This window comes from Oncorhynchus mykiss, chromosome 5, assembly GCF_013265735.2.
Source record: "Oncorhynchus mykiss isolate Arlee chromosome 5, USDA_OmykA_1.1, whole genome shotgun sequence".
Taxonomy (NCBI): Eukaryota; Metazoa; Chordata; class Actinopteri; order Salmoniformes; family Salmonidae; genus Oncorhynchus; species Oncorhynchus mykiss.
The window spans coordinates 45,977,031-45,998,904 of NC_048569.1; the positions used below are offsets into that span (position 1 = coordinate 45,977,031).

Genomic DNA, 21,874 nt, shown 5'->3' on the forward strand with positions numbered 1-21,874 from the left:
ATACTTTAACTGATGTATTTGATGGGTGGTATTTGAAGCACTCCTCTGTCCTGTCAGGAATTCAGGAATTCAATGTCCCTCAGGAATGCTCACCAATTATTCAGGAGCCAACTTGTCTATCATTCCGCATTCACATGCTGGTCGGAACTAGGAAACTCATAAATGTCCAACTTGCTAACTGGTTGAACGCGACATGTTTATAACTACAACCGTTTAGCAAGTCTGAAATGTCTGAGTTTTCTAGTTCCGACTGGCACGTGAACGCGGCATCATTCCCTCTCTGCCTGCTGCAGCTGAGCACTGTCTTCAGCTTCTGATCAATGATTGGCTGGGCAAATAATGGGCGGACTTGAGAAAAAAATTGGCATTGCCACTGTAGTCCAGCTCCAGTCCAGCTTTTCACTCTTTTACAGTTCAGTTTGGTTGCAGAACAGGGTACTTGTCTTTCTCTCCTCCTCTCTCTCTTTCCTTCTCTTCCTCTGCAACCAACCATGAGGATCACCTTTGTGACAATGGCCACGGCGATGGTGTGTTTGATGGGTGTCCATGGAGACGTGCAGCCTCAGAGAGACTTCGACCTGCAGAGGGTGAGACCAGACTCAAATCAAATCAAAGTTTATTTCTTGCATACACAGAGCGCAATGTTAAAGCAGGTGCAGCGAAACACGTTCTATCTCCAGCAGTGCAGTAAATGTCTAACAGTACAATACTAATACACAAATAATCAACAACAACAAAAATAAACAAGAAATATCCGAAGGAGCAATATCAGAAGGAGCCAGAGTCATGTCAGAGTCTGTGCTGCTTCCTTCTTTCAACTGCTTGCTTTAATTACCCAGGGTGCATTAGTGAAGGGCCTGCTCTGCTTCCACAAGACATTTCACATCACACTAGCTGGGTAATCTAATCTTTGTGGGAAATGATTAAGCTCATTTTTAGAGGGCAATGGCATACTGTTGTATTGGTTTTTCATTAGGTGACGCATAACTTTAAAGGGCAACTGCACTTCCTGATTTGGCGTTGTTTTAGATTTGGTTAATTAAGAAATGCTAGAGGTCATGACTGAATTCAAACGTTAGTTGCTTTCAGGGTGTGATTTGATGTGGTGTCTCGTGTGTGTTCGCAGGTGGGAAGAGTTTTCCAAATTATTAAGCCAATTAGCTTCAGCCGGCTGGTGTGCGAGCGTGGCAAAATTGGTTTGACTTTGGATAGCCTATATACGGGGCTTGTTATGGGCCGTCAATAAATTACAAAATAAAAATCTGTCAATATTTTCATGATGCACAGCTTTGAGCTTTCTCATTAAATTCTTTCAAAATGTGTATATTAATTTCTACAAGGTTGAGGTTTTAAGTCGTTGAAATTTGGAGCTTTTGGATTATTTACATATTGTTCCACAGGCAATACAATCGGGTTGTGTGCAGCTGCACTCCGAATTGATGATTACTTGTGTGCTGCCAGCTGTGGGCTTGTGGGCAGGATTGAAACAAACCCATCCTTCATTTATGTTGTGATTCAATCCCGACCACAAATCTCACAAAACTGTTTTGGACAACAGTGAATTTATGACCAAAATTATCCTATTTACACGTTATACTCAATTCTGACAGTGGAATAAATGTTTGACTCATGTCAATGCCACATAGGCTGTTTCCTAAATGAGAAGTTGTTTTTTAGGGGCAGTTTCTCTTCAACCTCGACCTCTAGTCCGTGAGTCTATTATTTAAATAAGTCATAGACATGTTCCCCGTCCCCACAGGTTCAGTACTCATTGGCTGTCTGATAGGGAACGGAACGTTGTATCCGTGTGGTCGGGACGGGACCGCATTAGGACAGAGGCAGAGGCTGAACCCAAAGCAAACAGTGCTAGGGTCAAAGGTCAGGCAGACGGCAGGGTTGCAAAACAGATAGAAGGACTAGCAATGCACGCTAAGTTCCCTCGGCCCATGGCCCATGGACAGACACAGATATAGAACTAACTTCCTTATTAGATAATTATCTACAGTACCAGTCAAAAGTTTGGACTCACCTACTCATTGAAGGGGTTTTCTTTATTTTTACTATTTTCTACATTGCAGAATAACAGTGACGACGTCAAAACTAAAATATTAACACATATGGAATCATGTGGTAATCAAAAAAGTGTCAAACAAATCAAAATAGGTTTTATATCTGAGATTCTTCAAAGTAGCAGCCCTTTTCCTTGATGACAGGTTTGCACACTCTTGGCATTCTCTCAACCAGCTTCATGAGGTAGTCACCTGGAATGCATTTCAGTTAACAGGTGTGCCTTGTTAAAAGTTGTGTTGTGACAAGGTAGGGGTGGTATACCCGAGATAGCCCTATTTGGTAAAAGACCAAGTCCCTATTATGGCAAGAACAGCTCAAATAAACAAAGTGAAACAACAGTCCATCATTACTTTAAAACATGAAGGTCAGTCAATCTGGAAAATGTCAAGAACTTTGAAAGTTTCTTCAAGTGCAGTCGCAAAAATCATCAAGCACTATGATGAAACTGGCTCTCATGAGGACTAGCGACTCGGGCCTGTTTCCTCCGACACATTGGTGCAGCTGTCTTCCGGGTTGGATGCGCGCTGTGTTAAGAAGCAGGCTTGGTTGGGTTGTGTTTCGGAGGACGCATGGCTTTCGACCTTTGTCTCTCCCGAGCCCGTACGGGAGTTGTAGCGATGAGACAAGATAGTAACTATACTACGAAAACGGGGTAAAAACAAAAAAAGAATGTTTACATAATGTTTACCCATTTCATATTTATATACTGTACGGGGTAAAAAATTCAACTATTCTATCCACATATTCTTCAGACAGGTTTGACTCCCTTTGTGTAGCCTACTATCTCTATGTTATGGTCAGTCCGCATTAAATGCTGTATGACTGGGTAGGGTTACTCTTATAGAGTAGCTCTGATAGAGCAACTCCAGTGGGTTTGACTCTGTCTATGTGTTCAGTTTGCAGGGAAGTGGTACCGTGTGGGCCTGGCGTATGACTCCCCAGGGTTTACTGCCTCATACAGAGACAAGCTGAGAGTGTCCATGGGCATCTTGAATCCACAGACCAACGGCGACGTCAACCTCACCATGTGGACCCAGAGGTGGGCAGGAACACATCCTTAAATACAACACTAGAATGGACGTTGGCATTCTGGCAAAATAACCACAGAACTGATATCCTGGCCAGGACATTCATATCGTATGTTCTTTTTTTGCTTGTGTGAAGATCAACAGGTTGCCGCAGTAAGCTTTACACGTACGAGAAGACAGCGATACCTGGCGCCTTCACCTATTTCAGCACCCGTGAGTCCTCTGCCTGCCAGCACTAATGCTATGTAGCTCAATAACAAACCAGTAATTATGTCGCCCCCCCCCCCCCAACCATCCGCTCCAGACAAAATCGGCCCATGGCTGAATGTAGTTGGGGACCCCTGCTGTACAGAGTCGCTGATCTTTGCGTCGGTATTGTAGTCTTCTTTTCTTTTTCTTTTTCGTTGTTGAAAATAATGAGAAAATATATTTGTGTTTTTCCAGGCCATAACAAAGTAAAGGACATCACAGTAGTGGAGACCAACTATAATGAATATGCACTGGTCCTGAAGCACAAGAAGATGGACAGAGAGTACACACAGGTGGCCCTCTATGGTAAGTCTGCTCTTCGTGGTAGAGGTGTGACTGACCAGGTTTAAACCAGGGTCTCTCATGCACCAAAATACAATTTTTTTCTACTTGCCCAGAGTCAGATGAACTCTTTTGTATGTCTCTATGTGAAGTTTGAAGATAGTTTAAGTTAGCTTTATTGTTAGCTATCGCAAAGACTGGAGGGCAAGGTTCACCTAACCATCTTTGTTGCATAGGCTTAGAATGGGGCAATATGCACATAAATCAGGCACATTCGAAATTGGACGTCTAGCCATGTCCTGAGGAAAATTCCTTCAAAACCGGACACTTTTGACAAAAGTGAGTGCTATTACCATCAAGTAGGCTTGGGTTTTGCTAAGGCACGGTGGACCAGGGTGGTGGACGAGCGTAATCCCTCAACTTCAGATGACTCCAGATCAGAAGGTCAGGTGTTCAATCCCAGTAGTGGACACTCGTATTTATTACAAAACGTTTCCTATTCCAAACCTTAACCCTTACCTTAAACATTCTGAATGAGTGCCTAAACATATTGTTTTAACCCTTAATCTTAACCCTTAACCTTAACCCTATACCTCGAAATTTGGAGCAACTTCAAAATTTGACGTTTGGAGAAACGGAACAATGCTGAGCGGGAGGAGTAAACTCAGTGTCAAAAAACTGGAAATGTCGCGTTTGTAGCTGCTTTGAAACTTGACATTTGGACAAACATGGCTAAATGTCTAATTCTGGAGTGAGCCTGTACATTGTGTTTGTTGAAATGCATATTTGCTTGCATCAAACGTTGCCGTTCGTCCGTCTGCCTGCAGGTCGTTCTCAGAAGGTAAAGCCTGAAGTGATTCAGAAATTTAAAGACTTTGCCACATCTCATGGATTTCCCAAGGACGCCATTCTGACCCCACCACCTGCAGGTAGTAGCCTAAGTATGGACACACACACAGACACAAACAGTCCCTACATTTCCCGTCTCTCAGCTGTACGACTGAAAGCAGACAGTGTGTAACACAGCGTTGTCGTGCTCTTTGTTGTTTGCAGAGAACTGTCCTCCCTCTGGACGCTAAGGTGAGTCACTGGAAATCCTTTCTACAGACAGTCTATGTTGTGGTCGACTGACTACCGGAACACTTGATTTTTGAATAAACTGCAGGTTTTGTTTTTGTGCTCTCCTTCAGATCAGAGCAACATCATGATTACTCGTTGATTTGCTTCGCCGCACCAGTTTCCCGGCACCTATTAGACATTTGTCTCTCCATCGGAGCACAGCATCAGGATGGGTTTCACCTTTACACCACACGTTTCACTGGGCAACAACCGAACCTCAACACGCTTTACCTCACAAGGGTGAAATAGTATAACCACTAATGACAGATGCACTCTTAGACAGCCCGTCTTATTTTATTCCCAACATCCTCTCTGATGTCTGTCTGTCTCTTGTCCCCTCGGTACAACGGACAGTTAAATTTGTTTTCCTTTCTGAATCCGATAAACAAGGGACATCATTGTCTTGTATAACACCGCTATGGCTGAATAAATGCTAGTGTCCCTCTGCCTATGGTGCTACGTGGTGTCTGTGACCTCTTTGTCTTTTTCCCTGCCTATTGGATCGCAGGCCTGAGCGCATAAGAGTGTTAGAGCGATTAAAGAGAGAGAGAGATAGAATTGGAAAGAATGTGAGATAGAGACGGGATACAGAAGAAACTTGGGAGACATATATTTAGAGCATTGTTCAACGCAGAGTAGACCCTGTGTTTGTGTGTGTGTGTGTGTGTGTGTGTTTATGTGTGTGTTTATGTGGGTTTAGTTCCATATGTTTATCTGAGCAACTCATGTTCATACCACATACATAACAGGTTACATGTTTTTGTGATGAAGAACCACAGGGTTCAGCCCTTGAGCAATAATTGATTTCGCTATGCATGCTACAACTCTGTGGCGCTGAAATGTAATGATTTTTTCCCTCCTTAAATTCCACTTTGATGTTCAATGTTTCAGAAAAAGGGACAAACAGTCAGATAAAGGAGAACTTTGCTCTGTTTGCTGTTTGTTTTCTGCTGGAGTTTGAGGGGGTACAGAGAGGGGTAAATACATATGGGTCAATGCTCTCTGGTTTGCTAGCCTAGTCCAGTGGAGGGATGGAGGGATCTGAGGTAAAGGGTTGGAGGGGTGGGTGTGATCTCCCAGCAGATCCAGGGGCTCAGAGGAAACTCAGTCGGAGGTTCGTATCGGAGACACACAGACAGAATGCAGCAGGGTGCCATACTTGTGGTCCTTTTGGTCCTGGTGAACTCCCTCCATGGTGTGCCAGTGCTTGCCGAACCGCTCTTCCCCACACAGGAGAACTTTGACCTGAGCAAGGTAAGAGTTAGTCTCTTAGTCATCGCGGTTGCTCTTTCTCCCTTTCTCGTAGCCTTCCCAAGGAGTTTGCTCTGTCTCTCTTGCGTTCTCTCAAATATTCTTCAGTAGCACATCCGTAACCAGTTGCATGTTTACAAATGGTGCATACTGGATGGGTAGTTGTCTGATTATGTTGAGAGGTCAAAATGTGTTTGCTTTTGATCAGCTTGTACGGTCTAAAGTGTTTCTATGGGTGCCTATTAACATCTGTAAGTACTGCATTGTTGGTCTGAAAAAAAAAACTCCATCTTGGAACCCAGAACCAAATTATGTTTTGGTTAATCATGCCACATGACCTGGATTTTAACCTTTTATTTTAAGCCTTTTCCGGAAATGAGAATTAGACCAAAAATGAAAGCAATAATTTGTCTGAGGATAACAAGAAATGGGGACATTTTGATGAAAAAGCTTTAAATAAAAGTTCAAATCCAGGTCATGTGAGCCTAGTAGTGCATACATATTCTCTCTCTCTCTCTCTGTCTCTCTCTCTCTCTCTCGCTACCTCCCCCCCTCTCTCTCTCTCTCTCTCTCTCTTTCTCTCTCTCTCTCTCTCTCTCTCGCTACCTCCCCCCCCCCTCTCTCTCTCTCTCTCTCTCTTTCTCTCTCTCTCTTCATCTTCATGGGTCAGTTCATGGGGAAGTGGCATGATATTGCGGTAGCTTCCACCTGTCCCTGGATGCAGCGCCACAGAGGAGACTCAGCTATCGGCATACTGGAGCTGCAGGCCGGGGACACTGAAGGCAAAGTCAGCATGAAACGCAGCATGAAAAAGTGAGGTTACAAACACATATGCGTGTGTCTCTGAACAGCCTCTAACAGTGCTACTGGATTCACCATAGCTTGACTAAATATATTATGGACGTACGTGTGTGTGTGTGTGTGTGTGTGTGTGTGTGTGTGTGTGTGTGTGTGTGTGTGTGTGTGTGTGTGTGTGTGTGTGTGTGTGTGTGTGTGTGTGTGTGTGTGTGTGTGTGTGTGTGTGTGTGTGTGTGTGTGTGTGTGTGTGTGTGTGTGTGTGTGTGCGTGCGTGTGCGTGTGTGTGTGCGCAGGCACGGGACATGTAAGCAGATCTCCGGTGATTATGAGCTAACAGACACACCTGGAAGATTCACCTACCACGTTGCCAGTGAGTCTTTAATGTCTGTTCATACCCTGAATCCACAAATCAAGTCATCCCTTACCTCCTGGGCACTTGTAGATCTGAAAAAAAACATGTGTCCCCTCTGATATGCGAGATGGAATTGCAGCCAATGGCTTACACCATTCTAATACTCTCAGAATGGGAGGTAAGGGCCAGGGATTTTAAAACAAAATGTATGCCACTGTCTTACCAACCATATTTATAAAGTCAAAGGTGGCGGGTCATTGACAGTATGTACTGTATGTCTGTTGTCTCCTCCATGCAGAGTGGGGGGCTGATGTTGATGCCTATGTTGTTCACACTAACTATGATGAGTATGCCATCGTCATGATGAGTAAACAGAAGACAGGTGGCGAGAAGACCAAGTCTGCCAAGCTATACAGTGAGTGTCACTACTAATATGGAGCAGATAGCCTAGCGGTTAGTGTTGGGCCAGTAGCCGAAAGGTTGCTGGTACAAATATCCGTACAAATCTGTCGATGTTCCCTTGACCTAACCCTAATCCTAACTTGCTCCAGGGGTGACGGGCTACTATGGTTGACCCTGTGAAGCGACACATTTAACTGCACCTATCCGGTGTTTCTGACAAAAGTTTAAAAAATTTTTTTTTTTACTAATGCACCTGTATAACACAACACCACTGAGACAATGGGCGGATTCGATTATGCTGAGCCGCAGGGCCCCGGGCAAAGGCCTGTCACGTCATCCTGAAAAAGCGGGGAGGGAGGTGCTCCCTTCTCAAATCGAACCGTAATCTGTGCTGCTCTGTCATTTCTTTCAACAAGGCATCGTCCAGCATCATATACAACATCTCTTTGCCCTGTGTAAATGTTTGCATTTGTCATTGGGAAGGCACTTTTGCATGGGAAATCACAGAATCCTACTAATTACTACCCATGCTTAATTACGTTGCTTTTGTTTTGAGCCAACTTCGCCGAGGCCTTTGAACAGAGCACCTGGCTCACACCTGGGATGTAGCCCGGTTCAAAATCTGATGCAATCAACTTTCAGCCGATGCAAAACACGCCTACACGTGCGCCCGGGTGAGATTAATCAAACCCCTTTATTAGCCTGGTTCCAGCTACGGTGGTTGTTGTCATGTTTTGCGCAAGGCCCGAAATTGTGTTGTTGATATTGGATGGGTCTAACAGTAGACGGGGGTCCAGGTTTTTTTCTGACATTTTAAAATGCATTTCCTGCAATTCTACACAGTTTGGCGTGACTTATTATGCCTTATTATGAGGTGTATTTTGAAAGCACAGTATAAGTATAAGTGGAAGGCCCAAACAGAAATAAACAGAACTATGACAATGACTTTAGGAGTTGGCAGGACCACAAACAGATCTGGGACCAGGCCATTCACAACTATAATGACACAGCTATAATGTTATTATCGTAGAAATAGATTTTATTTTTCTGGTTAGTCCTGTATATTCTGCAGCAGAACTAAATGAAAATGCTGCCTCCTTCAGGCCGCACCATGGAACTGCGGACCACTATCTTGGACGACTTCAGGAGGCTGGTGAGGGAGCAGGGCATGGCTGACGACACAGTCATCATCAAACAGAACAAAGGTACAGACACACAAACGTGAGCAAAACACACACGTACGCACACACACAGGCAGGCAATGTGTGCACACAGGCACAAACACACACACCTGTGACATCCACTATGTGTCTGAACATTCTTTGACCTTTGAACCTCTGCTGTCTCTCTCCACAGGCGAGTGTGTACCAGGAGCAGAGCCTGTAGCAGCAGAGTCTCCATCTGAGATTACGGCACCGGTATTTCCTGTATTCAATGATTCAAGTTTCAATGTTGAGGTTGTACCCCGTATCAGAGACGGAGATTTCATTAAAAAGTGGATTTAGTTAATCAAATTCTAATTCCACATTTTCTTAATTGAAAAGCATTGAAGATAATTTTAATTGGATTTGGAGTTAGCACGGAATTGACCCCAACCCTGCTAACTTCTCACCTGTCTGTCTCCAGAGAGCTAAGAGGAACATAGTCCTCCCTGATCCTGCCCCTGTGGAGGGCTCCGGTATGGGTGATGACACCATGATCTTCCGGAGTGCAGGTGAGAGTGCATGATGGGCCTGCTAGCTATGCCATTGACCTCTAAATTGAAGGTTTAGCCTACACTTTGTGTGCGTCTAGTCAGTGAATCTCTGGAAGCTGATAGAACCAATTATGTACAGTGCCTTGCGAAAGTATTCGGCCCCCTTGAACTTTGCGACCTTTTGCCACATTTCAGGCTTCAAACATAAATATATAAAATTGTATTTTTTTGTGAAGAATCAACAACAAGTGGGACACAATCATGAAGTGGAACGACATTTATTGGATATTTCAAACTTTTTTAACAATGGCCCATGATCACTCTGGATGAACTGCAGAGATCTACAGCTAAGGTGGGAGACTCTGTCCATAGGACAACAATCAGTCGTATATTGCACAAATCTGGCCTTTATGGAAGAGTGGCAAGAAGAAAGACATTTCTTAAAGATATCCATAAAAAGTGTTGTTTAAAGTTTGCCACAAGCCACCTGGGAGACACACCAAACATGTGGAAGAAGGTGCTCTGGTCAGATGAAACCAAAATTGAACTTTTTGGCAACAATGCAAAACGTTATGTTTGGCGTAAAAGCAACACAGCTCATCACCCTGAACACACCATCCCCACTGTCAAACATGGTGGTGGCAGCATCATGGTTTGGGCCTGCTTTTATTCAGCAGGGACAGGGAAGATGGTTAAAATTGATGGGAAGATGGATGGAGCCAAATACAGGACCATTCTGGAAGAAAACCTGATGGAGTCTGCAAAAGACCTGAGACTGGGACGGAGATTTGTCTTCCAACAAGACAATGATCCAAAACATAAAGCAAACTCTACAATGGAATGGTTCAAAAATAAACATATCCAGGTGTTAGAATGGCCAAGTCAAAGTCCAGACCTGAATCCAATCGAGAATCTGTGGAAAGAACTGAAAACTGCTGTTCACAAATGCTCTCCATCCAACCTCACTGAGCTCGAGCTGTTTTGCAAGGAGGAATGGGAAAAAATGTCAGTCTCTCGATGTGCAAAACTGATAGAGACATACCCCAAGCGACTTACAGCTGTAATAGCAGCAAAAGGTGGCGCTACAAAGTATTAACTTAAGGGGGCTGAATAATTTTGCACGCCCAATTTTTCCGTTTTTGATTTGTTAAAAAAGTTTGAAATATCCAATAAATGTTGTTCCACTTCATGATTGTGTCCCACTTGTTGTTGATTCTTCACAAAAAAATAGTTTTATATCTTTATGTTTAAAGCCTGAAATGTGGCAAAAGGTCGCAAAGTTCAAGGGGGCCGAATACTTTCGCAAGGCACTGTATATTACATATACAGTATGTTGCATACAGTGACTTACATAATGTATGTCTACGCAGGGATGGACTGGCCATAGGGCAATTCTGGCAAATTATAATTATTTGGCTAATAACAGGGTTCTCAGGGGGAAAAATGATCCGGTGTTTTAGAAATTCCAGATTTCTGGTGCCAGTCCATCCCTGTGTGTATGGTTAGCACACACAATGTACTGCACTTACCAGACTGTCTGACTAACAGTGCTACACTGCTACCGTACATCTCTCCTCAGAGTCCTGTAAGGCGGAGCCAGACGCAGGTCCCTGTTTCGGGATGGTGCAGCGCTACTTCTACAACTCCACCAGTATGGGCTGTCAGCTGTTCACCTACGGAGGCTGTATGGGCAACCAGAACAACTTTGTAACTGAGAGGGAGTGTCTGCAGAGTTGCCGCACTGAGGGTGAGGGGATAGTGTGTAACAGAGGTGGTTATTCTGTAGGCGAACCAGACTCGAGTGATGGGTAATCTTGTGTAAGACCTCAAGACTTCCGTTAGCTCCCCAGAGCTAATGCCTTGACTTTAGCTCTGTGGGCTAATACAGTCTTGTGGTGCATAGGAGACGCAGGCTTTACTTCCACCGGACAATTTACTACACGCTGTTTGTTTATTATCTATGCATAGTCACTTCGCCCCCACCTGCATGTATAGATTACCTCAACTAGCCTGTGCCCCTGCACACTGACTCGGTACCGGTGCCCCCTGTATATAGCCTCGTTATTCTTATTGTGTTACTTTTTATTTTAGTCTACTTGGTAAATATTTTCTTCTTCTTGAACTGCACTGTTGATTAAGGGCTTGTAAGTAAGCATGTCATGGTAAAGTCTACACTTGTATTCGGCGCATGTGGCAAATAAAGTTTGATTTGATAACCTAGTTGGTAATGTGGCAATGCTCAACCCACTTTTCTGATACATTATGGTGCTCATGACAGTATCCCATAGGCTATGTGTAAGACTAGATGGTCTCTAATGTGTTATCCTCCTGTCTGGTGAGGTGTGTCTCCCTACAGCTGCCTGCAGAATGCCCATGGATGCTCAACCCTGCACTGGGCAGCCCAAGATCTGGGCCTTCGATCCCAACTCTGGACTCTGTCTGGAATATAAAAAGGACTACTGCCAGGGCAACAGTAACAAGTTCTACTCCAAGGGGGAGTGTGACGAGTACTGTGGGGTGATGAAGGATGGTAAGAGAGATCTATATACATGCTCACACGCATACATACATCAGCTAGTGACTGGATCGAGCTGCAACAAACACAGTTTTATCGCAACTTCTTAATTCAAAGACTCATTCATGGACGCTCTTACTGACAGTCGGGGCTGCTTTGCGCGATGTAGTGTTGTCTCTACCTTTCCCTTTGAGCTGTTGTCTGTGCCCATATGATGTCTGTACCCTGTTTTGTGCTGATACCATGTTGTGTTGCTACCATGTTGTTGTCATGTTGTGTTGCTACCATGCTGTGTTGTCGTGTGTTGCTGCCATGCTATGTTGTTGTTTTATGTCTCTCTTTATGTAGTGTTGTCTCTCTTGTCGTGATGTGTTTTGTCCTACGTTTTCATTTAAATAAAGGTTAAATAAAAAATAAAAAAATTAAATATACAGCTAAACATTAAAATATGGCAATATATTTTATCTTTTGACTGTATTTGTGTTACAGGAGAAACTGAGTTCCTGAAAGCTAACTGAAGGAGATTAGAGGTCATAAGGAAGAATACATAGCACAGATCACCGTCTGGGTTAGTCGTCTGACAGAATACCTACATCATTCAATGCAGAATAGAACACAGCACAATAAAATGATGGATTAAGCTGCTTGGATTCATGTCTTTGTGAGCTTTGTCTTTTTTTTTTACATCAATAGTTGTCATAAAGTGCCTTACATTAACAAAGTCTTCATGAAAACATTTCATTGAGTTTAGATGTTGTTAACCAACATTATGCTTCTCTTGCTTGGAACACCGAGTGCTCAATTCAATCTGTAGCGCTGAAGAGCTGCGCTACAGTGCGATAGCACTAGTAGGCCTAGATTCAATCAGAATAAGCTTTAATTGGCGAAAACCAACACCAGCATGGCTGATGGTTTTAGCTGTGTCTGAGGTGGAACTGCATTGGAGCTGTCAAATCAGTGATCAGCTGGCTGCTCTTGTGATCATCTGTGATCATCTTGTGATCACGAAGCCACACCCGTCCCACTCGCATTAGAAGTTCCGAGCGAGAAAATGTGCGGTCTATAGAAATAAAAATATTAAATAATTTAACTAAATAATGAGGATTTCTAAAAGCCTAATTGAGGTGTATATTACATCCAGGGGGGAGAACAGATTTAATTTCTTACAGATACAGGACACCCAATTGGGCGCACACTTTTTCTTTTTTATGTAGAACAATTACAGGGTAGCCTACTCTGCTGACACTGACAAACAGATCAATACAAACAATGTTTTCTTATTTTGACAAAAAGGGTTACACGAACACAATAGGATGTCTATCTACCTTGGAGGAGGAAATATTGTCCAAAAACAGTTTTTCCTTGATTGTATTTTAAAATGATTGCGACATGCCTGGCTGGGTCTCTCAGCTTATCCCTGACAGTCACAACTCAACAATCATCTATTTGGTATTTGCAGCACTTGCTACCCAAACGGTGGGCCCTTCCGACTGTAGGCTATGTGATGTAAAACATTCCACAGCTTTTAAAAAAAAGAAGCTAATGATCCTCTGTGGCCAAATCATGCTTTCTGGTGTTTTAACCTATTTATTTTAACCTATTATTGTATTTATTTCTGTATTTAAGTCTGGCAGCCCAACTGATTGGCAAAGGTACTGCAAATCAAGAAATGTGACTAAACTAAATAAAAAGAAACTACACGATGAAACAAAGAAATAATATAAAGAATGATAGTAAAAACCTTTGGGGCACCTTAAATGAAATTTTGGTTAAAGAAGATAACTCGGCCTCTTCATTCATTGAATCAGATGACTCATTCATCACAAAGCCCACTGATAATGCAAACTACTTTAATGACTTTTTCCATTGGCAAGATAAGCAAACTTAGGGACGACATGCCAGCAACAAACGCGGACACTACACATCCAAGTATATCAGACCAAATTATGAAAGACAAGAATTGTACTTTTGAATTACGTAAAGTCAGTGTGGAAGAGGTGGAAAAAAATGTCTATCAACAATGACAAGCCACCTGGGTCTGACAATCTAGATGGAAAATTACTGAGGGTTTATTGCCACAATTTAAGCCTAAAAGAGAGTGTGTGCCCTCAGGCCTGGAGAGAAGCTAAAGTCATTCCGCTACCCAAGAACAGTAAATATCATGACACAAGGCGAGACCCAGGTGCAGACACAGGAGGCAGATGGTTGAAGTCTTACAATATTTCTTAATTCAATAGCGTAAGGCAAGAGAATAGTCATGGACAGGCAAAACGGTCAAAAACTGAGTCCAAACGGTACCGAAGGACAGGCAGAATCAAGATCAGGGCAGGCAGGATGATCAGGCAGGCGGGAAAGTATTCCAGTCAGGCAGGGGTCAAAACTTGACAAACATACAAGACGAACTGACACTCAGAGACAGGAAACACAGGGATAAATACACTGGGGAAAATAAGCAAGACCTGGAGGAGGTGGAGATAATTACAGGAACAGGTGAAACAGATCAGGGCGTGACAGTAAAGCCCCCTTTACTGGCTCAAATAGCCGACCAATCAGCCTGTTACCAACCCTTAGTAAACGTCTGGAATAAATTGTGTCCAGATACAATGCTGTTTTACAGTAAACAAATTGACAACAGAATTGCAGCATGCTTATAGGGAAGGACACTCAACAATCACAGCCCTTACACAAATGACTGATGATTGGCTGAGAGAAATTGATGATAAAATTATTGTGGGGGCTGTCTTGTTGGACTTCAGTGCAGCTTTTGGCATTATTGGTCATAGTCTGCTGCTGGAAAAACATTTGTGTTATGGCTTTACACCCACTGCTATAATGTGGGTAAAGAGTTACTTGTTACTTTAATGGAAGCCTATCAAACATAATCCAGTTAGAATCAGGAATTCCCCAGGGTAGCTGTCTAGGCCACTTGTTTTTTTTCCATTTTTACTAACGATATGCCACTGACTTTGAGTAAAGCCAGAGTTTCTATGTATGCGGATGACTCAACACTATACACGTCAGCTACTACGACAACTGAAATGACTTCAACACTCAACAAAGAGCTGCAGTTAGTTTGAGTGGGTGGCAAGGAATAAGTTAGCACTAAATATTTCTAAAACTAAAAGCATTGTATTTGGAACAAAACACTCACTAAACTCTAATGCAATAAATAATGTGGAAATTGAGCAAATTGAGATGACTAAATTGCTTGGAGTAACACTAGATTGTAAACTGTCATGGTCAAAACATATTGATGCAGTAGTAGCTAAGATGGGGAGAAGACTGTCTATAATAAAGCGATGCCCTGCCTTCTAAACACACTATCAACAAGGCAGGTCCTACAGGCCCTAGTTTTGTCGCACCTTGACTACTGTTCAGTCATGTGGTCAGGTGCCACAAAAAGGGACTTAGGAAAATTGCAATTGGCTCAGAACAGGGCAGCACTGCTGGCCCTTGGATGTGCACAGAGAGCTCATATTAATAATATGCATGCCAATCTCTCCTGGCTGCAAGTGGAGGAGAGATAGACTTCATCACTACTTTTATTTATGAGAGGGATTGACATGTTGAATGCACCGAGCTGTCTGTCTAAAATACTGGCACACAGCTCGGACACCCATGTATACCCCACAAGACATGCCACAAGAGGTCTCTTCACAGTCCCCATGTCCAGGACAGACTATGGGAGGCACACAGTACTACATAGAGCCATGACTACATGGAACTCTATTCCACATCAAGTAACTGACGCAAGCAGTAAAATTAGATTTCAAAAACAGATGTTCTTGTTTTAATTTATTTATGGAAAGCCAGGGGCACAGTCTAACAATACTTTACAAACCAGATCAGAGGCAGTAGGGATGAGTTCTCTTAATAAGTGTATGAATTTGACCGTTTTGCTGTCCTGCCTGAGCATTGGAAATGTAACGAGCACATCTTTTCTTTCTGAATGTTGTCAAGTAGAAGTAAAAGTAAGAAAATATATACATTCTCAAGTAAAGTACCAGTAACCATGGAAACAAGAGTTTTCCAGTGTGTGTGTCATGTTCATGCAGATTTACAGTGATATTTACATTACAAAATCAGTTGTCTTAGTGTTACCCAGAGAACAGGATGGTATTAAACGCCTGCTCTCTACTGCACTGACCCAATATCTCCTACAGACAGACACACACAGGGAGAGAGATTTGAGTTTGTGAGATATTGATAATATATTGGGACAGCAATTAGGGATGGGGAGGTACTTGAATATTCAAACCGAGCTTAGTCTAGTATTGGATCAACTGTTGTATGATTTTTTAAATTCTTTAAAAAAACGTTTGAATGAAGTTGTATACACTTTTAATTCAGCTAGTGCTGATTCTTATGTTGCGTTTTAAATGAAAATGCAATTTATCCTAATTTTATAGCGCATTTTAAGCTAGCCCTCCAGTCAGGCCTGACATAGAAGAAGGCCTGTATGCTCCCCACTTCAAATAGCGATTATAGGCGCGCAAATATTCGTCCCCAGGCTAAATGCGCATTATTGGAGTAGATTGCTGAAGTGAATTTACTAAAGCACAATTTAGGCGGAAGAATAGTCTGCTGGTGAACGAGATAAGCGGGAGCCTGACAGAGCTGCCAATATAATTTGACAGACCATTGAGATCCATGCAAAACACTCGCCAGATACATGTTATTCAGCCACTGATGACAGAAATGTAACGCCGTGACGTAGCAGACACTCAGAGGTTATTTCGTTTTCAAATTATTGAGCTGGGCTGTATCAAATATGAGGCAAATTCTATCACGGGGAACGTCACTTTCTTTATTTGTTTATTTATTTATTTTTGCCAACATCAAACTTATAATCTTTCACAAAATCGCCTCTATGACATACTTCTTTATTACGACGTGGAAACTCGATTTCAGAACCTTGGACAATTCTGATGGTCACAACCATAACAGCCTTGAACTCAAAGCACTGGACAACCCGTCTTTACCTTTCAATTAACAAAGAAAATATACAAAATATCTTTATAACTTTTTCACATATCAACTTGAAATCAGTGAGTAATATTTTTGTTTCGCTTTGGAATGTTATATTGCTCTTGTTTATAAACACAGAGCACTAATGTCTATGCTTAATACTGTGATTTAGAATCTGTCCCAAATGGAACCCTGTTTCCTATATAAAGCACTGCTTTTGATCAGACCCCTTTGGGCCATGGTCAAAAGCAGTGCACTTTATAGGGAATAGGTTGCCATTTCAGAGACAGCCAGAGCTGAGCTAGCTAGGCCAACTGAACTGATGCCATGCATTTCATTTTGCTAATATTGAAGCATTTTGTTTTCCACAGGCACCATTGACCATGGGAACCGCAATGTCTATCTCGCTCCGCAAGAAGGCAGTCCTCTTCAAAGATGGGCCGGACACTGTGGGCCACTTGATAGAAGTCCAGACCGGTAAGAGCGCAAAAGACAAGACTCTGAAGCGCTACTCACCATGGAGGCGGAGTGTGAAGAAGAAGAGCTCCAAGAAGGTGCAGGCCCACGAGAACACCAACCAAAACAACATTGCCCATCTGAGTAATGAGAACCTGGAGAAGTCTCAGTCCTTCTCCAACCCGTCCACCCTCACCCTGGAGAAGTCTCAGTCCTGTGACAAGCTGTCCACCCAGGACCTGAGCACTCCAGCCATCTCCAACAGCTCCAACAACGCCGCCTCGTTGGTCGAGATGGCCCCCTTATCCAACTCAAACACGGCCCCCGACACGCCCCAGAGGGTGACCGTCCAGGACCTCGACACTCCCAGGAGGCTGGTGATGGTCCACGCTACAACCGGCGAGCTGCTGCGCTGCCTGGGTGAGTTCCTGTGCCGGCGCTGCTACCGGCTCCAGGACATGTCTTCCATGGACCCGGTGCTGTGGCTGCGGGTGGTGGACCGTTATCTGCTGGACAACTGCTATCAGAACCAGAGCTGCATCAATCCGGCCGCTGTGGTCTTCCTCTACATGCTGTGCCGCGAGGCAGTTTCCTCCGAGGTGGCCACCTTGCACGAGCTGCATGCCGTGCTGCTCACCTGCCTCTATACAACCTGCTCCTACATGGGCAACGAGATCGCCTACCCCCTGAAACCCTTCCTGGTGGACACCTGCAGGCAGACCTTCTGGATCCGCTGCATGACCATCACCAATCTGATGAGTGTCAAGATGCTCCAGATGAACACAGACCCTAACTTCTTCTCCCAGGTCTTTGCTGACCTGAAGAACGAGAGCCAGAAGGAGGAGAAGAAGAGCCGCCTGCTCAGCGGTGTGTACAGCACTCAGTGAGGGACCTTGGGTATAGGGGCCAGGGGAGGGCGGGTGCCAACTACAGTCTGACATTTCAAAATGGGAGGGAGGAGGATTGGTTGAGGGAGGGGGAAGAGGGTGAGCTTTGATGGGAAAAGATGATTTATAGATTTTAAGGGTTAATGTGAGGGTTAAAAAAAACACCTTATGGAACAACAGGGACTGTGAAGCAAAACAAACATTAGCACAGACACACACACACACACACACACACACACACACACACACACACACACACACACACACACACACACACACACACACACACACACACACATGCACTATACATACACAACATACGCACTATACATACAGTGAGGCATTCTTTGTCCTCCAAACACGACAAGTTGAGTTTTTACCAAAAAGTTATATTTTGGTTTCATCTGACCATATGACATTCTCCCAATCTTCTTCTGGATCATCCAAATGCTCTCTAGCAAACTTCAGACGGGCCTGGACATGTACTGGCTTAAGCAGGGGGACACGTCTGGCACTGCAGGATTTGAGTCCCTGGCGGCGTAGTGTGTTACTGATGGTAGGCTTTGTTACTTTGGTCCCAGCTCTCTGCAGGTCATTCACTAGGTCCCCCCGTGTGGTTCTGGGATTTTTGCTCACCGTTCTTGTGATCATTTTGACCCCACGGGGTGAGATCTTGCGTGGAGCCCCAGATCGAGGGTGATTATCTTGTATGTCTTCCATTTCCTAATAATTGCTCCCACAGTTGATTTATTCAAACCAAGCTGCTTACCTATTGCAGATTCAGTCTTCCCAGCCTGGTGCAGGTCTACAATTTTGTTTCTGGTGTCCTTTGACAGCTCTTTGGTCTTGGCCATAGTGGAGTTTGGAGTGTGACTGTTTGAGGTTGTGGACAGGTGTCTTTTATACTGATAACAAGTTCAAACAGGTGCCATTAATACAGGTAACGAGTGGAGGACAGAGGAGCCTCTTAAAGAAGAAGTTACAGGTCTGTGAGAGCCAGAAATCTTGCTTGTTTGTAGGTGACCAAATACTTATTTTCCACCATAATTTGCAAATAAATTCATAAAAAATCCTACAATGTGATTTTCTGGATTTTTTTTCCTCATTTTGTCTGTCATAGTTGAAGTGTACCTATGATGACAATTACAGGCCTCTCTCATCTTTTTAAGTGGGAGAACTTGCACAATTGGTGGCTGACTAAATACTTTTTTGCCGGTTTCGGTTTCGGTTTCCGATCAATTCACTAATTGCGTCTGACATGCAGTAATGTTAAATAATGGTATAATAGCCTATAGTCTTCTGGACATGTTTTATTAATTGTGAAAGGCTCACGTTTTACCGGTATGGCATACCCACCTAATTTATTTTACGGGACGCCATACCGGACCATATCGCCTTACTTTCACCCTATCGCGAATGTTGTTGCATGAATTGGACCAAAGTGCAGCGTGGTTTGGGTTCATCATCTTTCATTATGAGAACCGGCACAAAAACCATAAAGAGCAAAGAAACTAACGTGCAGCTTTGTCGTGCTCAAAGGCAACAATACAAAAACAAGATCCCACAAAAAAAACAGTGGGAAAAGGCTGCCTAAATATGATCCCCAATCAGAGACAACAATAGACAGCTGTCTCTGATTAGGAACCATACCAGGCCAACATAGAAATGAAAAAACTAGACTACCCACCCTAGTCACACCCTGACCTAAGCAAAATAGAGAATAAAAAGGATCTCTAAGGTCAGGGCGTGACACACCCCTGATTACATCTCAGATTCAAGTGTTTGAACTTGTAAACAAGGCTACATAGGATTTATTTTTTTGTTGTTGTTGGTGTGCCTGTTTTGCATGTTTTTTGGACATTAATATATGTCACATATCAGTTTGCAAACAGTTAATAAAGCTGCATACAAACATGGTCACTTTTTTTGCTTTCTTGAGTAAGGCATCCCCAAAATGCAAGTGTTTCAGCCTAGCTCAGTGCTTTCTGTGGTGGCGATTGGTAATGTTCTCTAGTTGCGACATGATTGACTCAGTGTTCTGTCACTCATAGGGACACTCCCTCACCACAAAATCTATGGGGAGAGCTCAAAAATGTAAGCACATTGGGTGCAGCCATAGAGTTACATTAGAAGTGCCCATCCAAGAAGGATCAAGGTCATTGGCCACAGAAAAAAATAACGTCAAATCACATCACATCTACTGTAACTTTGATTGGACTGATCATGTCAACATAAAACTTTCAAAATCTTCATCATCATGAATCAAGTTGACAATCTACTGGGAAATCCTTTTAAATCTTTGTCACATTAAGAGACATTATGAAGAGAAATGATAGATAAATCGTATTGTGATCATCGGCCATTGGACATAAACATTACACAACAATTTGGAAATCGCAAATTCAACAATGAGTGGTTTGGAAGGACTCCGTGTCTAACTGCAAGCATTGCAAAGCAATCACTAGACTGCTATTCAGTGGAGAGGGGGTGTGGTCCAAGTCTGGGTTTAAGGGTCTCTTTTCCAAGCTTAAAAGGATAAACATTCAACATAGGCCATGCTGTCAATCCAGCATGACCTCTGTCGCATTCAAAACAACTGGAAACTTGGAACTGGGAAATCTCAGACTTCATTGAGTTCAAGACAACTTGGAATTCGAAAAAAACGAGGTCCGACTGGGAAAATACATTTTGAACAGTCACCGAACTCTGAGTTCCAAGTCGAGAACTCGGGCCTCTTTCTAGAGCTCCGACCTGAAGATCACCGACGTCATGATTCCTACCTTGTTTTTTTCTGAGTTCCCAGTTGTCTTGAAAGCACCATAAATCCAGAGAATGCCAGACTTTGATGTCAAAGTTTGATGACAAAATGTGCCCACGAAGAACCGCCGTGCCACCTTCCTGTTCAAATGAGCACAGCACAACAAGGTGAATCCAAAGATTCTCAATTCACATCACAAATAGCATGGTGAGTGCAGTTAGTATGAGTATTCAAACACAGCTATTGTCTTACTTTTGATGACATCATCACTGTGGTCGGGCACCTTGCTGGAGAGGGAGGCGGAGGGTAAAGGAAAGCGAGACGGTGGATGGTGGTTGGAAGAGCGCTATTGATAAAGACGAACATCAAGACAAAGCAGCTGCTTTATAAGTGGGATGCACTGTTGAGCGCTACATCCCGAGGGGTTCGTGCTGATTGTACGGAGATTGTGACAGCCAGTGAAATGGCTTCCCTTTTAAGAAGGAAGGAACAAGATATGTGTCAGGAGAAGTGCAGTATTATCATACGGAGGAGGATATCATCATCATTATCATAGTATTATCATACGGAGGAGGAATGGATGGAAAAAGAGAGTAAGATGAGGTCTAAGAGAGAGAGGGAGGAAGACGGTGAGCTTGAAGTCGGTTAAAAATGTTGGGAAAAAGGGAGATGGTTTGTAAAAGAAGATTGGTACAAAGAGTAAGCAGGGTGAGAAGACAGGAGGAGAAATTGAAGTGAATGTATGGGCGAAGTATGGGTGTTAAGTGTGGTGAAGCACCGAGGGTCAGGATAAAGATGAGTCTGTGACAGTAGGAGTGAAGTTTTTGGGAAAAGTGGACCCTTGCCTTTTGGCAGATCCATTTGTGATTTTGGGGTGGGTGAAAACAGAGTGCTGGAATTGGTGAGGGTAACCAGAAGTGGTCTTGTGATTGTTTGTGTTTCTGTTGGTCAGCGGGAGAAGGCGCTCTGGGTTAAACTAATGGGGGCAAGAGATGTGAATTGTTTTACGCTCAAGAAAAGGGTGCCATTAAAAGGAGTGAGTT

At 43.4% G+C, this 21,874-nt stretch overlaps 3 protein-coding genes across 6 annotated transcripts; all 3 read left to right on the plus strand.

Annotated features, from left to right (window-relative positions):
• The first annotated feature begins 218 nt into the window (after nucleotides 1-218).
• Nucleotides 219-5,207, plus strand: ptgdsa (prostaglandin D2 synthase a). 4 transcript variants are annotated; one of them, XM_021603109.2, is made up of 7 exons: nucleotides 219-587; nucleotides 2,967-3,109; nucleotides 3,235-3,311; nucleotides 3,543-3,653; nucleotides 4,457-4,570; nucleotides 4,683-4,709; nucleotides 4,795-5,207. In XM_021603109.2, the coding sequence occupies exons 1-6, from the start codon at nucleotides 492-494 to the stop codon at nucleotides 4,706-4,708; spliced, it is 567 nt and encodes a 188-aa protein (XP_021458784.1). In that variant the 5' UTR covers nucleotides 219-491; the 3' UTR covers nucleotide 4,709; nucleotides 4,795-5,207. The 4 variants fall into 4 exon arrangements, with proteins under 4 accessions (XP_021458784.1, XP_021458783.1, XP_021458786.1 ...); XM_021603108.2 differs by having other exon boundaries at nucleotides 4,820-5,207; XM_021603111.2 differs by having other exon boundaries at nucleotides 4,457-4,558.
• Nucleotides 5,208-5,345: 138 nt separating this feature from the next.
• On the plus strand, nucleotides 5,346-12,416 carry LOC110523946 (protein AMBP). The gene is made up of 10 exons (XM_036977678.1): nucleotides 5,346-6,002; nucleotides 6,670-6,812; nucleotides 7,091-7,167; nucleotides 7,448-7,564; nucleotides 8,655-8,756; nucleotides 8,908-8,969; nucleotides 9,178-9,265; nucleotides 10,827-10,994; nucleotides 11,604-11,777; nucleotides 12,252-12,416. The coding sequence occupies exons 1-10, from the start codon at nucleotides 5,889-5,891 to the stop codon at nucleotides 12,278-12,280; spliced, it is 1,074 nt and encodes a 357-aa protein (XP_036833573.1). The 5' UTR covers nucleotides 5,346-5,888; the 3' UTR covers nucleotides 12,281-12,416.
• Nucleotides 12,417-15,883: 3,467 nt separating this feature from the next.
• On the plus strand, nucleotides 15,884-18,085 carry LOC110523949 (cyclin-dependent kinase 5 activator 1-like). Its single transcript, XM_021603112.2, has one exon. The coding sequence runs from the start codon at nucleotides 17,114-17,116 to the stop codon at nucleotides 18,071-18,073; it is 960 nt and encodes a 319-aa protein (XP_021458787.2). The 5' UTR covers nucleotides 15,884-17,113; the 3' UTR covers nucleotides 18,074-18,085.
• The last annotated feature ends 3,789 nt before the right edge of the window (nucleotides 18,086-21,874 follow it).

What these genes read in the sequence shown, in the direction of transcription:
- ptgdsa (XM_021603109.2), top strand. Translation starts at nt 492, where the DNA reads ATGAGGATCACCTTTGTGACAATGGCCACGGCGATGGTGTGTTTGATG. An exon ending in CTCACCATGTGGACCCAGAG is followed by an intron (nt 3,110 to 3,234) that starts GTGGGCAGGAAC and finishes GCTTGTGTGAAG; the next exon opens with ATCAACAGGTTGCCGCAGTA. An exon ending in CTTCACCTATTTCAGCACCC is followed by an intron (nt 3,312 to 3,542) that starts GTGAGTCCTCTG and finishes GTGTTTTTCCAG; the next exon opens with GCCATAACAAAGTAAAGGAC.
- LOC110523946 (XM_036977678.1), top strand. Translation starts at nt 5,889, where the DNA reads ATGCAGCAGGGTGCCATACTTGTGGTCCTTTTGGTCCTGGTGAACTCC. An exon ending in ATTCACCTACCACGTTGCCA is followed by an intron (nt 7,168 to 7,447) that starts GTGAGTCTTTAA and finishes TCCTCCATGCAG; the next exon opens with AGTGGGGGGCTGATGTTGAT. An exon ending in CATCTGAGATTACGGCACCG is followed by an intron (nt 8,970 to 9,177) that starts GTATTTCCTGTA and finishes GTCTGTCTCCAG; the next exon opens with AGAGCTAAGAGGAACATAGT.
- LOC110523949 (XM_021603112.2), top strand. Translation starts at nt 17,114, where the DNA reads ATGGGAACCGCAATGTCTATCTCGCTCCGCAAGAAGGCAGTCCTCTTC.